The sequence below is a fragment of the Pholis gunnellus genome (genome assembly GCF_910591455.1).
Source record: "Pholis gunnellus genome assembly, chromosome: 8".
Classification (NCBI taxonomy): Eukaryota; Metazoa; Chordata; class Actinopteri; order Perciformes; family Pholidae; genus Pholis; species Pholis gunnellus.
This window is the reverse complement of record NC_136534.1, coordinates 26005113-26022688: the sequence shown is the minus strand read 5'-3', so window position 1 is coordinate 26022688 and position 17576 is coordinate 26005113. Positions and strand designations below refer to the sequence as shown.

The 17576-nt window shown below is 42.9% G+C and overlaps 1 protein-coding gene across 1 annotated transcript; it reads right to left on the bottom strand.

The window, feature by feature from the left end:
• Positions 1-1487: 1487 nt before the first annotated feature.
• On the bottom strand, positions 1488-14686 carry capn7 (calpain 7). Its single transcript, XM_079164905.1, has 22 exons — positions 14647-14686; positions 14335-14450; positions 13420-13528; positions 12815-12972; positions 12586-12653; positions 12246-12482; positions 11381-11467; positions 11025-11151; positions 9094-9179; positions 8602-8695; positions 8111-8257; positions 7719-7825; positions 7355-7475; positions 7012-7156; positions 6404-6503; positions 6168-6303; positions 6002-6077; positions 5438-5583; positions 4418-4480; positions 4194-4324; positions 3978-4070; positions 1488-3807 (listed from the first exon to the last, which is right to left on the bottom strand). Exons 2-22 carry the CDS (start codon positions 14434-14436, stop codon positions 3663-3665), a joined length of 2478 nt encoding a protein of 825 aa, XP_079021031.1. The 5' UTR covers positions 14437-14450; positions 14647-14686; the 3' UTR covers positions 1488-3662.
• Between the last annotated feature and the right edge of the window lie 2890 nt (positions 14687-17576).

Genomic DNA, 17576 nt, shown 5'->3' with positions numbered 1-17576 from the left:
TCACACTCATCACATTCATCACACTCATCACATTCATCACACTCATCACACTCATCATCATACTCATCACACTCATCATCATACTCATCATCACACTCATCACACTCATCATATTCATCACACTCATCACACTCATCACACTCATCACACTCATCACACTCATCACATTCATCACACTCATCACACTCATCATCATACTCATCATACTCATCATCATACTCAGTGCAAAACTGAGCCATCTGACTTCTGTTGCTCCTCCAACAAGTGTGTGTGTGTGCAGAACGTGCTACATTCTACTGGCGTTCATATTCTCAGACGTATGAATCTTTGTAAGCAGTCAGCTGTAGCTTCGCCATTAATGTTCTTGATTCGTTTTGAACTTTTGTATTTGATAAAGTGGAATAAAAGTTGTGCAAATGTCAGAAATTAATTTAAGAAAAGTACTTCATGTCTTTACATTTGGCTGGTGTACGCAGAGGTCGTAGTTGAAGACGGCGTGAAGGTCAACGCGTGGAGATGCAGAGGACCAGCCGATGAGATCAAACACCCAGCAGCACGGTGAGTCTTTCCTGGTTTCACCGCGCCGATGACGACGCCGCTCCACCGCAACAACTTAATGACGTCTCATCACAAATAACATCTACCGAGAGGGAAAGAGTTCAAGAGCTCGAGGCAGAAAGAGATGTAACGGGCGGATAAAACGCGATAAAACAGATAAAATGCACTCCTGCTGAATTCAATACGCTTTATTTCACTGTGTCTGGTGTGACCATTCATATTACTGTTAAATGAATTCATATTACTGTTAAATGAATTCATATTACTGTTAAATGAGTTCATATTACTGTTAAATGAATTCATATTACTGTTAAATGAGTTCATATTACTGTAAAATGAATTCATATTACTGTTAAATGAGTTCATATTACTGTAAAATGAATTCATATTACTGTTAAATGAGTTCATATTACTGTAAAATGAATTCATATTACTGTTAAATGAATTCATATTCATATCTGGTAGCAAATTCAGAAAGATATTGTAGATATCTTGACATTTTATACTCTGGCTTTTGTAGAACTGTTTTAGACATGCTACTGTATAGTTAGTCGAGAAAAGTCAAAGTTTAGTAGATTACTTTTTTATAACTATTTTCGACCTTTTTGTACTTTTATTTTCTTTACTTGTACTTTTCGACATGCTCTCTAAAACCTTTAAATGACAAACTATACTACATGTTTTTATAACTTTTTAGATATACTATATATATTACTTTGTATACTTTATACTTTTTCGATATACTATCATTACTTTTTAATGACTTTTCCACATACTATACTAAAACCTTTTTAGACGTACTATCATGTGACTTATTTCAATATCCTCTATATGCTGTGATTTCTTTATAACTTTATTCAACATACTTTATTGTGACTTTAATCAAATAAAACAAGAGTCCAGACAGAAGCAGACACAATCCTCAGAGTTTGAACAGTTTAGTGCACGTTCTGCAAACATTACATCGTCATTCACACAACAGGCTGCTGCAAGATTGTCCTGCTGCAGAACTTCAATTAGTCAGTTTGTTGCCAATTAAAAATACATAACTTAATATATGGTAGAGAGATATGGCATTCATAATAATAACTTTGATTCACAATCAGTCAACAAATGTAGAATTCAAAAACACTTGGCATTGGATGTTTAAAGCTGTTTTCAGCTCTGAAAGGAACATCGGAACCCTTTAGCACAACAGCGTTCATAGTTCATGTACAGTCACGCTTTATTATCAGTTATTACAGTTATGAGTGAAAACTGTCTCCAGGTTCATCACATGGAATAATGTGTACGGAGCTGTTCATGGGACATGAAACATTTGAATGATTGTAAAGCTGAAGCATGTCACCACAATGACCTCTTTAAAAAGGAAGATTTGTGGATTATGTTGTAATATGGTTCCCTGTTGATGTAGTAACACAACCACACAGGCCACAGCGGAGAGAAACACACCACCAGCTCAAGATGCTCTACATCCATCGTCTCTCTGAGGTTTAACCTGTGGGTCGGACAAAACAAGCTCACTGGAGATGTAGCCTTCGTCCTCGCGAGGAACATTTTCAAACATTTCATCGGCTAAAAACGTGAAACGATGATGAAATCACAACAATCCGTTTGGCTTCACATTCAGTAGAGCAGCTTACAGACGCGTGAACGACGCGAACAGCTGCCTCAACGATGACGCTGCTGTTCACCCGCCACTCAACATGCACCACCAGCTCAACATGCACCACCAGAGGGCGCCGCCAGCACGCCGCCAGCTCGCCGCCAGACGTGTCACGGGAAAGAAAATTTAAGTAGTTTGACGTAAAATAAAATAAAATAATAAGAAACAAGGTGAGGAAACAAGGTGAGGAGACAAGATGAGGAGACAAGGTGAGGAGACAAGGTGAGGAAACAAGGTGTAGAGACAAGGTGAGGAAACAAGGTGTAGAGACAAGGTGAGGAAACAAGGTGTAGAGACAAGGTGAGGAGACAAGGTGAGGAGACAAGGTGAGGAGACAAGATGAGGAGACAAGGTGAGGAAACAAGGTGTAGAGCAGCTTCCTGAAAGCTGTGTGAACTGCTTGGTTGAAGGAACAAAGCGACGTTTTCATTCTATTCATTTCCACAAAGAGAAATGATAGAAAAGTGCAGTTTATCGAGACATAAAGGTAAACAGAGGATGTGTACTTGGCAAAACATTTACATTTTTGTTATCTGTAAAAGGTTGATAGCGACAGTCAAGCGCGTGCACATGCACACACACACACACACACACACACACAGTTTGTGATACCCGTCACCACACACACATCATTCGTTGCTGCCGTACTGGGTTCCCTGTGGTGCTGCTCTGCTGCACGACTCCTGAGATTTAAAAAACTCTTCTGTAGGAAACTAAAATACTTGTTTTGTCTCCAGACTATTTAAATCGTCTGACGAGGGGAAAGTAAAGCAACAACTACAGACAGGGACGGAGGCCTTCATTTGTTTTGCATCATGAATATCAAGCTCCTCCTCCTCCTCCTCCTCCTCCTCCTCCTAGGAGTTTGTTTCCATGACTTTCTATAAATAAGAGTTATTGTGACCCTAAATTGTATTTCTTTCTGCTTTGTTGTTAATTATCTTATTTAGTTGTATTTATATCTCAGTTCTTCCTTTTGCTTTCCGTGGAGAAGTGATAATGTGGTGTGTGTGTGTGTGTGTGTGTGTGTGTGCAGCCATGACGCCCGCTCTGCAGATGTTGGCTGGTGCTGGTTTTGTTAACCCTGTTACTTCTCTGCGTCCTGTGGAGTCCAGCATGCAGTCACATGATCACGGTCCTCTCATGAGAGCCGTGAGGAAACAAGGAAGTCGATGCTCCAAACCTACGTCTCTCTTATTATAGCAGAAGAAAAGCTCTCGGTCACTTCCGAGTTGACTTTCGATGGGTTTCGTTCCTGTACTGAAGTTCCTTTTTCATGATTTGTTTACCAGTCATGTGTGGAATCATCAAACCAACGTTGAAGTTCAAGCGAGAGAAGCTGAGGAAAGGCTGTGAAACATTCTGCAGTCTGTGTTTAAGCGAGGCCTCGTCACACAGACCCCCTCACGAGCACCTCTCTCCCTCTCCAGCTCCATCTTCACTGGAGCTGGGACACCTTGACCGGTGAGGTGCTGGCAAAGTCCAAGAAGAAGGGTCCTTCCTGTTTGGCCAGGAAGGTGGTGGGGATGACGTTGTAGAGGCCTGCTGGGACGTGGTCCGCCTCCATGTAGCAGAAGCCACACCTGGAAGAAGAGAGAGAGACTAAATGAGTAAAACACGGAGTACTGACGGGTCCGGAGTTACCGGAGTCCAGCAGACACCAGCGTCCACAGGCTCCACTTTAAACCGCTGGATGCTTCCTGTTTGTCAGGCTGCCAGAGGGACTACCGATGGCCCACCGAACCCACCGTACCTGTAATCTCCACTGCTCTTCTTCTGGAAGGCAGCTGGGCCGGGATCCCCCACCATCGACACCGTCACCATCTCAAAGCCGACGCTGTACTGCCTGCAGACACACAGGAAGTGACCACCTTTGATCTCACAGGTACGGTTCATATAACAAGGCAGCTGATCTCTACACAGAAAACCTTCCTTTGAGGGTTTTTATGTGACCGGCGCTCGGCCTCACCTGGACCCTCGGAGCTCGACGAGCAGCGGCCCCGGCCGCTCCAGGTTGATCTGGTAGATGGGGTTGTGTTTGTACGAGTCCTTGTTGTTCCCGCAGCCTCCGGCGCTGGGCCCCTTCCACTGGCCGTTGACCTGGAGACAAGAAGCAGAGACACGCCGACTAAAACACGACAGAACGCCATGAAACGCACCGTGTGTGTGTGACCGGGTGTGTGGAGAACTGACCCGTTTGGTTTGGGTGAAGGGGTTTGGGATCTTGGAGAAGCTGAATTTGCTTCCGGAGTAGACCTGCAGAGAGAAACACAGACGGTTATCTAGAGACGGTATGAACAACGATCTGGGTTCAAACGAGTCAAAGAGTCAAAGAGTCAAAGAGTCAAAGAGTCAAAGAGTCAAAGAATCAAAGAGTCAAAGAGTCAAAGAGTCAAAGCGGCAAAGAGGCAAAGAATCAAAGAGTCAAAGAGTCAAAGAGTCAACCTCTGGATGAAAGAACTAATCCACTCATAATCATTATTTGTTATCTGCTATGTTGTAGACAAAGTGTAACATGTTTCCTCAGAGAGGGAGACAGAGAGAGAGATCGGAAGACAGAGGAAGAGGAAGAGAGAGAGATCAGACTGTTACATTCTTCATCACCACATATCAACATGAAGCCTTTTTAATGAGTGATTTCAGTATAAACTGTTCCTCAGTCAGTAAGAGGAGCCATGAATTATACATACCAGAAATATATTTGGGTCACACACACACTCACACGCACGCACATACACACACACACACACACACACATACACACACAGAAGAAGAGGAGTGAAGATGAAAGGAGTCTACGCAGAATAACACAGAAGCAGACATGCTGCTCACTGCTTCAGTCTTTGAGAGCTGCTTCTTACACTTTACTGTGTGTGTGTGTGTGTGTGTGTGTGTGTGTGTTGTAATATAAACTCTGACAGGATTCACACTTTCTTTCATTTCCAGTGATGATCAGGCTGACAGGACAGAATCCGTTCGGCTATAAATGATCTGTTAAACGCTGAGATAATTGTGACAAATTGATCATAAAATAAAGCAAACACTACAACTTCACAACATAACCAAGAACCCCGAACACTCTCCACCATAAACTACCATTTATACTAGAATACGATCCTGAACGTAACTCCGCTCCTTCAGGACAACGTTACTGCTTTAGTTTGAGAATAAGGAACAAAATAAACCGCATCGGCAGGTTCACGTGTTTCTCACCCGCAGCGTGTAGTTGATGGTGTTCTGCTTCTCGTACTGGGACACCACCAGGGTGAAGGTGTGCGTTCCGGCGCCGCTCAGCTTCATCTTGGTCAGGTAGTGGGGGCTGTTGATGCGGATGCCGTCGATGTAAGGAGGGGGGTCGGCTGTGGAGGGGAGTTCATTTATGGAACAATAACCAAACAGATCTTTATTTTTTGGACGCAGAAGGTTGTTTTCTATCTTGAAGGGCGAGCTATTCATTTGAAAGCCTGCAGCTGGTCTTTGTGAACAGAGAGACGCATCAGAGAAGCGATCATGTGACTGTCACAAATAGTTAAAATAATAAAAGTATAAGCACTATTAACATGTTTTATGATTATACAAAGAAGGCCAATTCATCTTTAGATGCTTTAGAAACAGAAGGTCAACCTTAGCTTCTTTAAAATGCATTTAATACTTGACTTTTTTCTTTATATTTCTTGTAAAAAAAGCAATAAATTAGTTTAAAAGTAGATTAAAACTCCTGCTGCCACTCATCTCATAGCTCAGTGCCAAAGAGAGAGAACTTCTATCACACGTTACCTGGGTAGTAAACCTTCTTCCCGTCCGTCTTGTAAACAACGAGAGTGATGAACTCCCGGTTTTGTGCAAAATCATCCTGAAAGGAACAAACAGAGAACAGCCATCAGAGGACAGAGACACTACCGGTACTGAGGCGTGAACACATAAAACCGTCTCGTCTCTCCACCTTGTCGGTGATGTGTCTGGTGAGCAGCACCCACACGGCGGCCCCCCCCGTCGGACACTGGACCTCCAGCTTGTACTGGGGGTTGTTGGCCAGGCTGTAGACGTCCTTCACTGGGCCCTGCTTCCCGTCCCAGCTACTGCAGACGGTAAACACACACACCACAGCACTGAGCACACACACACACTCACAGTGCATCTGTATGTTGAGGATGAACACACACACACACACACACACACCTGTGAATACAGGAGGAGTCTTTGAACAGGGCGGGGTTCCAGCTCAGGTAGATGACGTCGTAGTACTGACAGAGGTCCTCAAAGGAGATCCAGAAAACACCTGGAGGGCAACACGGAGGAACATATCAAAGGCTTTGATGTTTGATTGATGCTCCACCGTAAAGCTGCATTCTCTCTAGTGTCCACCAGGGGGCGACTCCTCTGGTTGTATAGAAGTCTATGAGAAAATGACTCTACTTCTCTCTTGATTTATTACCTCAGTAAACATTGTAAACATGAGTTTATGGTCTCAATCTCTAGTTTCAAGTCTTCTTCAATACAGCATGATATTCATTTAGTAAATGATGGTCCATTTAGAGTCAAACAGACCATAAAGCAGGGGATACTTTAGGGGCGGGGCTACACAGTGATTGACAGGTCTCTACCAGAGACGTATACGGCGTCTCTACGTCACTCCTCCTCAGTCCAGATATGGTCACTTCCTGTTCACTGGTTGCAAAAAAAACCAACATGGCGACGACCGTAATCCAAGATGGCGACGGTAAAATCAAGACACTTTGTCCCAATGACCAAATCACAACAGCATTTAGGTAAAAGAAGGTTAATACCGTTGTCAAACTTCTGTGCCGTTTTGGGGTCAAAGTTGAGGTACTTGAGGAGCTCCGGTGTCCAGTTCTTCTCGTCTCGCTCGCTGTAGCGGCCCTTCCACCGCAGGTGACTCCACGGATTCTTCAGCTGCAGGAAACGCATTCCCTACACAACAACAACACACCCGTCAGCTACAACAGGAAGCTGCATTTTACTGCTCGAGCAGATCTAATTTGGGCGCCGGGTGACACACGATGTACCGTCGTACCACTGGATGCACCGAACAGCAGCTGAATTCACCACTAACACCCATGATGTTCCATAAGTACACTGTGTGTCTGACGCTCCTGTAATCAGGCCAACCTTGTGATCCCTGATGTCGAGGACAGCGTAGGCGTGTGTCGGCACCAAACCCCACCGCTCCCCTTCCTCCTCTGTCATCACCCCTGTTGCTGTGGTGACGAGGACGTCGCCCCTGTGGAACCTGGGAATGGAGAGAGAGAGAGAGAGAGAGAGAGAGAGAGAGCGAGAGAGAGAGAGAGAGAGAGAGACAGAGGGACACACACAGAGACAGAGGATAGAAACAGTGAGAGTGTGAGGAAAAACAAAAAGGTGAAGAGTTCCTTTTTACCTACGAAATCACTTTTTATTTAATAATGTGTGTGTGTGTGTGTGTGTGTGTGTGTGTGTGTGTGTGTGTGTGTGTGTGTGTGTGCGCGCTGCTCACCTCTGGTAGAGCATGCGGAAAGTGTCGTCCTTGCTGAAGGACTGATTGTCTGAGTGCATGGCGATGCGTTCAGGGATCCAGCCGGTGAGCGCGTGCAGGTCGATGTTCTGTAACATTAACATTAAAACCTTTTTTTTATTTTGTGTTTCAGTGTTACGTCTGCTGAGAGTGACTCAGCAAAATGCCCACTAATGTTATTTCAAGGTCGTGGAAGTGACTCAGAAGTGTTTTATTACAAACTCTCAGACTCGTCGAGCTCGTCTAATTTAACATGAATCACTCTGTGAATAAAATAAAACTCATTTAAACTTCAAAGCTCTGTCACTCAGGTTCTTTTTGCTCCTGAAATCCCTGGACTCAGTTTCCCCGTCGGCCGGTTAGAATGCACTCACCGAGTTGGAGCCGGGGAAGTCGTAGCCTCCCATCACCTTCATGTAGGCCTTCTCTATGAGCGACACCCACAGCTCGTTCCTGTTGCTGGAGTACGAGCACAGCAGCTCCCCGTTACGATCCACCGGCAGGTAGTCGTCTATGATCACCTGCAGCCGGGCGACACGGGCAGGATTAAATAAAAAGATCAGAATTGTTGTGTTTTTGTTAGCTTAGAAAGAGCCCTTCATGTCTACAAAGGGAGCAGGTGCTCTTCATGGAGTCGGCCATGTTTCTACGGTAGCCCGGAACGGACAAAACCAAACACTGGCTTGTTTTTAACGACACCCGAGGGCCACCGTAGTGCAAAACTGAGCCATCTGACTTCTGTTGCTCCTCCAACATGTGTGTGTGTGTGTGCAGAACGTGCCACATTCTACTGTGTGTGTGTGTTGTGTGTGTAGTAGTGTAACGTTAGCGTTTCGTTTCTACAGGTGAACTGTGGTTCTTTTACCTTCCTGGGAACTCCGTTGATGTGAAGCTTGACCATGTATTTCCCACAGGGGTTATACTCCGGCTCCCCTCGTCTGTTCTGAGGGTAGATGACGCTGTAACGCACATACACACACACACACACACACACACACACACGCACACACTTAATTAAAATCTCAAGCTGGAATCTTATCTATTTTGTTTGTCTGCATATACTCTTAGCCCATGTTAGCTTTTATTTAAAAAGGTTAGAAACAGACGCAGCAGATGTGCAACGTGGCTTTGATGACGTTAACAGACAATATTGTCTTTTTATTTCGTATTTAATTTACTGAAGGTCAAGGTTCAAATGTCATGAATATGATGCTGGGGTTTTTTGTACTTCAGTGGAATGTACGCAGTTCTACTCCGGCTGTCTAGATAAGATAATATAAGACAATATTTACATTGACTTTGTTTATAATGTTGTTAAATATGACGACATATCAACCACAGACGCTGCACACTGTACCTGGTGATGAGCTTCTTGTTGTAGCGCCTCTCGTAGGCCGCACTGATGGCGAGCGACGCCACAAAGGAACAGTCAGACACCACCGTCTGGACGAATGAGAGGATCACATTCATCACACTCATCATGATCATCACACTCATCATCACACTCATCACACTCATCACACTCATCACATTCATCACACTCATCACACTCATCACACTCATCACACTCATCATCACACTCATCATGATCATCACACTCATCATACTCATCACACTCATCACAGTCATCATACTCATCACACTCATCATCACACTCATCATCACACTCATCACATTCATCACACTCATCACACTCATCATCACACTCATCACACTCATCACACTCATCACAGTCATCACACTCATCACACTCATCATGATCATCACACTCATCATCACACTCATCATACTCATCACACTCATCATCACACTCATCACACTCATCACACTCATCACACTCATCACACTCATCACATTCATCACACTCATCATACTCATCACACTCATCATCACACTCATCACACTCATCACACTCATCATCACACTCATCACACTCATCACACTCATCACACTCATCATACTCATCACACTCATCACACTCATCATCACACTCATCACACTCATCACACTCATCATCACACTCATCACGATCATCACACTCATCACACTCATCACACTCATCACACTCATCACATTCATCACACTCATCATACTCATCACACTCATCATCACACTCATCACACTCATCACACTCATCATCACACTCATCACGATCATCACACTCATCACACTCATCACACTCATCATACTCATCATGATCATCACACTCATCATCACACTCATCACGATCATCACACTCATCATCACACTCATCATACTCATCACACTCATCATCACACTCATCATACTCATCACACTCATCATCACACTCATCACACTCATCACACTCATCATCACACTCATCACACTCATCACACTCATCACACTCATCATACTCATCACACTCATCACACTCATCACATTCATCACACTCATCATACTCATCACACTCATCATCACACTCATCACGATCATCACACTCATCACACTCATCACACTCATCACACTCATCACATTCATCACACTCATCATACTCATCACACTCATCATCACACTCATCACACTCATCACACTCATCATCACACTCATCACGATCATCACACTCATCACACTCATCACACTCATCATACTCATCATGATCATCACACTCATCATCACACTCATCACGATCATCACACTCATCACACTCATCACACTCATCACACTCATCACATTCATCACACTCATCATACTCATCACACTCATCATCACACTCATCACACTCATCACACTCATCATCACACTCATCACGATCATCACACTCATCACACTCATCACACTCATCACATTCATCACACTCATCACACTCATCACACTCATCATCACACTCATCACGATCATCACACTCATCACACTCATCATCACACTCATCATGATCATCACACTCATCACACTTATTCAACACAGATCTAGTCTTTTAATGCAGAAATATTACATAATAGACCTTTAAAGTTAACTTTTTGACAAGTGTAAGCCAGTATTATCCCTACACATCACCGCAAACTGAGTTGGACAGTTAAAAATATAAACTGTGGAGGATGCTACTACCATGAAGACCCTGATTTGTGAGAACACTGGGCCCTCTACTGGCTGATTTCATATACATCCAGTAAAGACAAAGCACAATATCAGCACTCTGCCAACATTAGAACCTCAAACAACCACGTCTTCCTCCAAACACACAGCAGCAGAGCAACAGTTACAACCAGATGAGAACGCTTTACGAGACCAGACATTTACTACAGATAAAGACGGGTAGAATCCACTGACCTGCTTGATGCTGAAGCTGGACACGGACATGATCATGGTCGGGTTATTGCAGATCTCGTCTGGACGGACCCAGCGGGAGAAGATGGCTTTCTGTTTGGGCGACAGCGCCAGTTTCCCTGTTTTGTCCCTGGTGGGAAGAATAAATAGAAAACAAAGAGTTAAAGAATATGTTTACTGAGTTCAGATCTACTGACACGGATGATCGGTTTCGTCCGTCACTAAACTGCAACAGAAGGTTTGATGTAGAGACGCTACAACTGAGTGACATTCAAAATCCAAAGCTGATCCTTAACTGGCTTGTGACATTTCTTAGATTTGACGCTGTGCTGCTAACCTGGAAAATAATAAACACTCACGAGAAAGGGACGGGAAAGGCGAATCTCTCCCTCAGGTCCACGCTCATGAAGGGCACGTAGGCGATGCTATTGATGGTGGAGGTACTCCTGAACATGAAGAAAGACAGGTTTGTGTTTGAGTCAGCTCTGTGGCTCGTGATCTCAAGAAAGAAACTATTTCAGACTTTCGGTGTGAAGTGTAGTGGCCCTCACACGCCACCAGACGGCGCCAACGTCACGAGTCTTTTTCTGTAAGTGAATCGTCTTCTCAGCTTTTTTTCAAACATTTCCAGAACATTCGCAGTGACAAAGTTAAAGATGCCACCAGTGGAGTACTCCACAGAATGTTTAAATGACGTCCTGCACTAAACGCTGACTGTTTTCAGTTTAGTTTCAACATCAGAGATCAGGTCACGTTGCTTCTGAATCGTTTGTATTCATCATTAAAAGCTTTTAAAGACACTAAGATCAGATTACACACATTTTTAAAGATGTAAACGCACCGTGTCCTTGACTGAGACATCAAATCTGACTGATTTAAAACGTCTATTTTTTGTACTTTTCCTTGATTAGAAAGGGCCGATTCATTATTTTAAATGGAGATACGCGAACAAGTGTACTCAAACCACAGCAGACAGAGATGGAAAGACTTTTTCGAATGAGGCAAGCGTACCGCAGGTCATGCGACAAGAAGTAACCAATCAGCTCGACAGGACCTGCTTCACACTTTCATGGACGTCACGAAACTCGTTAAAAAAGGCTTTACTGTGCAGGGAATCTATTTATCTGTTTTGACTTTAGTCAGTGATTGTTTTCTGTTAAATCACCAAAACTTGGCTGTTACTAAGCAGGTTTAGGTTGCTTAGTAACAGCAGGTGCTGCTCACCTGAGCACCTCGATCTCGTCGGACGTGTAGCGCTGACCCTGAGGCTCGCTGGACTGGACCGCCCGGACCGGCTGGGGTTGCGGTCGGTCGTGGAGGCTGAATTCTGGCCCGAGAGGGAAAAACTGTCGGACCGGCCCCCCAGAACTGGAACCGGCAGCGCCGGGCTTGGCTCCAGGAGGGCCCGTCCTGTCCTGAGTTGGAGTTGATCTGGACTGGGACTCTTTAAGACCCTCAGCCCTGAAAGAACACAGCGGAGGAGTTTGTTATTTTCTGGCAATTACGGAGAAAAACAATAGAAAATACATAAAAACAATCAGAACAACTGTTAAATTGAATTTACCGGTCTAAAGCTTGACGGGCCAGCTGCTTCAGCTTGGTCTGCAGCGCCTGGTCTGATGTCTCGTTGGACTGTTCCAAACACAAGAGGAGAAACAGACGCGGACGTAAGCAGAGATAACGTGAAATAAACAATGATAGAGGGAGAGAGGGAGAGAGAGAGAGAGAGAGACAGAGAGAGACAGCGAGAGAGAGAGAGAGAGACAGAGAGAGACAGAGAGAGAGAGAGCTACCGCGTTTATGCACAGCTCCACAGCCTGAGTGTACAGCTCAACGGCTTCGTCGTCGTTTCCCTTCTCGTCTTCCTCGAAGGCCTGAGTCACCAGGAAGTGAGCTCGCTCCAGATCCACCTGCTGCCGGGACTTCAGAGGGTCGCTCTTCTGGGCCTGGACTGGGGTCAGAGGTCAACGGTCAGGACACAAAACAGACACTTTGTGAAGAGATACCATGATCACTACAGCTATATCAGCTACTATATATATATAAAGATATTTAGATTTAGATCAATGAGGGTAGAATCAGTTGGTTTAAAAGTCAGACTGGAGTTATTATTAAGCAACAGCACAATTATTATAAGCATTATTTATTGTGTGCAGGAACAGGAAACAACTCAACATCATCTACTGGCTGTCCAACAAAACAGGACAGTCCAGTCTCTGTGGTCACACCCACCTACAACCTCACACCTCTCTCTCTCTCTCTCTCTCTCTCTCTCTCGCTCTCTCTCTCAGTGTGAGGAGAGTCATGGAAAGAAACAGTCACAGAGTAAGCAGAAAAAGACAGGTGTTGTGGCTGCATTGGGGCTTTTGTCCATGTTTCCCTCTAACAGAGCTCTTACCAGCGTTGTGGAGCGCCTGGACTCGATCCAAGTACTCGTTGACTTTGTCCTGGATTCCCTCCAGCTTGGAGCCGGCCATGCCCGCATAGATCAGGGCCTGGGCTGCCTCCTGCAGCAGAAGAGGATGGTTCACGCTATTTATTCTCAAACTTACAACAATTGCAGAAAAGGAGTGGTTGACTATTAATATCTTAGATCTCAGACTTCAACAATATTCATTCAATATGATATATATATATATATATATATATATATATATATATATATATATATATATATATATATATATATATATATATATATCAGTAAGTAAGAGTTTCGTTTTGTTATTGTATTATAACAATATAGTTAATAAGTAGCAGGGTCTTTAAAAAGAGCAGAGAAAACAATGTAAACAGAATATTATCTAATAAAATAATAAAAAATAAAAAAATTGTTAATAAAATAAAATAGCAAAATGGTCTTTTCTTATAACTCCAAGACAATAATAATAATTACAGTGTAGTTCTCTTATAATAAACAAAACAATAACACCAATACAGGTTGTGTCTTATAGATTCATAGAGACAAAAAATACTTCAAACTAATAAAGTATTCAGCAGACACTCGTGTCTTCTTATGTGAAAGTAAAAGTATATTAAAGTAAAGTGACAGTATGACATAAACATATGTTATAAGATATAAAGCTAGTAGTCAGTGACTCTCAAAGCTTTATCATAAATTAAATGTTTTTACAAGAATATGAAATATGACAATAATATCAATACATTACAAACAAAAGACAGAACACGTAAGTGTGTCCAGAGGAGAGCTACACACCGTGTAAGTGAATGTTTACCTTCAGGTAGCACGCGCTAACGTTGACAGGTAGCGGCTATATTTGACACCTGTCACCGTTAAAGCCACTTAACGTACCTTATAGTAAAACACAGCCTCGTTGTATTTGCCGCTCTGGTCGTGGGTCACGGCTGTTTTGGCAAATTTGACAGCATCGAGCTCCAGCGCCGTGCTGTCCATGCTGAACACAACTCCTGTTGACAGAAGTGACTCCGAGTTAGCCTAGGCTAGCTAACCGTTAGCTTCCAACAAGTGTAGCTAAATGTCTGTTTTTTTCACTCGAAACTCGGCTCGTTTCATCGACTCGGACAAAGCATAGTAACGATGGTCCCCACGAGCGTCTTTAATTCAGCAGTTTAAACTGTCCAGGTACAGTTTTTGTTGCTTTACCTGTTGACAGATCACTGCTCTGAACTAGAGGATACCAAAACAAAACATGTTGTTTCCGGGTAGCCACGATTTGCGCAGTCGCAGTAGAGGACTCGGGCGAAACCGTAGTGTGGTGCGTTCACGTACGGTAAGAAACAACAACTTCGCTAACAAATGCAAAACAGTCAAATGAGTTCATTTGTGGAATCATTTTCAAAAAGACATGAAAATGTGTATAATGCATTGATTGCATTTAAAGGATATTTGAAAACAACACGATGAACAAATATAAAACTGACGTATGAACAATTGTGTGTATAGGTTTTTTTTTGTTTGGGACTTTTGGGTATATATAATATGTATATATATTTTATTTAGTTAGTTTGCATATAGCTTCTCTGTTAGTATAAACTTGAAGAATAGTGACTTATCTTTTTTTTCATGTGTATTTCAGTTGTATAGTGTGAAAACGACCAAAATAAAATAACCTAACTTGGCCTCTGTGGGCCACAGATTTGTCTGACCAAGAGCTATAAAAAAGAATAAGTGTGTTGCACGTGTGTTGAGTAAGTTTGTCATATCGTTCTACTGTATATGAATAGTTGTGAGCAGAGGAATGCTGGAGGAGAGAGGAACAAATGTGCAAATAAATCGTAGTTATAATAATGTTGATAATTAAATTTAAAAGCTACATAAATAATGATACTTGACAATAACAATAACAATGATAACAATAGCAATCATTATCGTTCTTCTTCTTCTTCTCTCAAAAAAATGAATACCAAATATGAATTTTAACTTTGGAAAAAAATCCAATTCAATCAAAACGTATTTCTAATCTAATTAAAAATGATTAAAAACACCATTTATTTCTTGATTTCATTTGGCCGACAGATGTACTTTTGTGAGAAATGTATTTTTTTTACTGCGTTCGCCTATTTCCAAAAAGTTCACATCCTCATTGGCCTTCACCATAATTGCCACAGTGTTCTCATCACCTGTTCCTCAGCATGTTTGTTCTCTGACTTTGACCATCAAAGTTATTCATGACACACAGCAGCTGGACTGGGAGTGTTTCAGAGCAGCTCTACACTGTCTGAGAGAGAACGAGGGATACATTTCTGGATTTGATGTGATATTATTTCCGTGGTTATTGATTATTTGTTTGGATCAGACTGCAGAGATTTAACCTCTAACTTCCCTTTGGGGCAGTGGGCGTCAACAACTCGAGCCACGATGATCTTATTGAGCAATATGCAGGAAAATCACAGTGACAACAATGTGTCCAATCAAATGATGTTTACACGTTAGATCTGACACAAACAGTAGAAATCTTCAAAGTATGATATTTATAAGCCAGTTGATAATATCTTGCAGAGCATCCTGTAACTTTCTGAAGTCTGACTGCTGTGTTTAAAAAGTTAAAGCTTTCTTTTTGCAGCTCCATCGGTTTCTGTCGCTGCAGCGCACTGATCTCCATCCTGCGTCCGTGACAGAAACGGCACAGTGACCGTCAGTCGGAGCGTCTATCCAGGAGCTGAAGGAGGAACGTGGTGTTTAGATCAAAGGCTGGTGGAGTGTGTGATTCATATCTTGAATGCGTCTCTCACGTTTCATTCAGATCGCTTCCGTCGACCCACTTCCATCTCCCGTCTTCAGCTCTCAGGCCGATCCAGTGTCCGTTGGTCCCTGAACTGCCCCAGCTGTAATGACTGATTATGCTCTGAGAGAGAGAAGCAGATATCAGAGGTGTGAACACCACAAACACTGTGGCCTACAGACTCACACCTACTTAAAAAAAGTCATTTCACACAGGCTGAACATGTCCGGTTGTTTCATCACCTTCTCTGCAGCATTATCTATAAAAACCAAATCTGAGTTCTGTCCTCTGCAGTTCTCTCGAGCTTCTTCCCAGTTTTTCCAATCAGGAGGATCAGGGTGAAGCATCACATAGCAGCTGGACTGGAAGTAATGCCAGCCACTCTGACAAGGTTGACATCGTCTCCCTGAAACAACAAATAAACAACATTACTGCGCGTGATCTTATTGTAATGATCGGTTATTCTAGAGCTAATTGATGAGTCCTGAACACACCGGTTGATTTGGGGCAGTAGGCGTCGATGCTCCACTGAGCTCGACTGACGTTGAAGTTTGCCTCCGTGTCTCGTGGTTGTCCTGTTGAGTTGCCCCTCCATGTCTTCAGCTCAGACAGGTTCTGGACGGCAGCCAGTAGAGTCGAGACGTCTTTCGACAAATTCAGATGCTGCATCAGCGTCTGCAGCTGCCGGATTTCTGCCGTCAGCTTGGCCTCGTTCTCAGAAATGACATTTGTAACTACTGTGACAGACAGAGGAAGTTCATTTATACAACACATTTTAAACAAACACACAAATAAATACGTGTTTTATATGATCGTAATAAACATTAAAAGATGGGTTTGTATGTTTCCAGTCCATCCATAAACAGTATGGTGCCCATTTGAACATTGAAACTGTGTTTTCTTTCTTGCTGTGATCATTCCTCCTGTTCATATGTTTGAATAAGTGATCCCTTTTAAATGCTCTTCAGAAGTATGTTTGGGGGAGAAAGTCCACAGTCTGACACAGGTTCAAGGTTAAGTTTGTTAAATCTTCAAAATTCTGTCTTTTTATCATAAAATGTCCTTTTTAGGTCACTATCCCTCTGCAGAGCATATAGATACCAAGTGAACTTGGTACTAATAACTTAAATCAAGGGTCGGCAACCTTTTTAAAATGTTCTTGTTTATCATTCCGACAACATCAACATTAAGAGTGACATTATATTTAATTATGACACCGCATCAAAATTGAAATCTCCGAACGGATCTGTTATTATATTTAGTGCATTGCAACATTTAAACATTCTCATAATCAGGACATTGTCCTCATGAAAACATCCACATCTGGGTCGAAATCATTAACGTACCAACC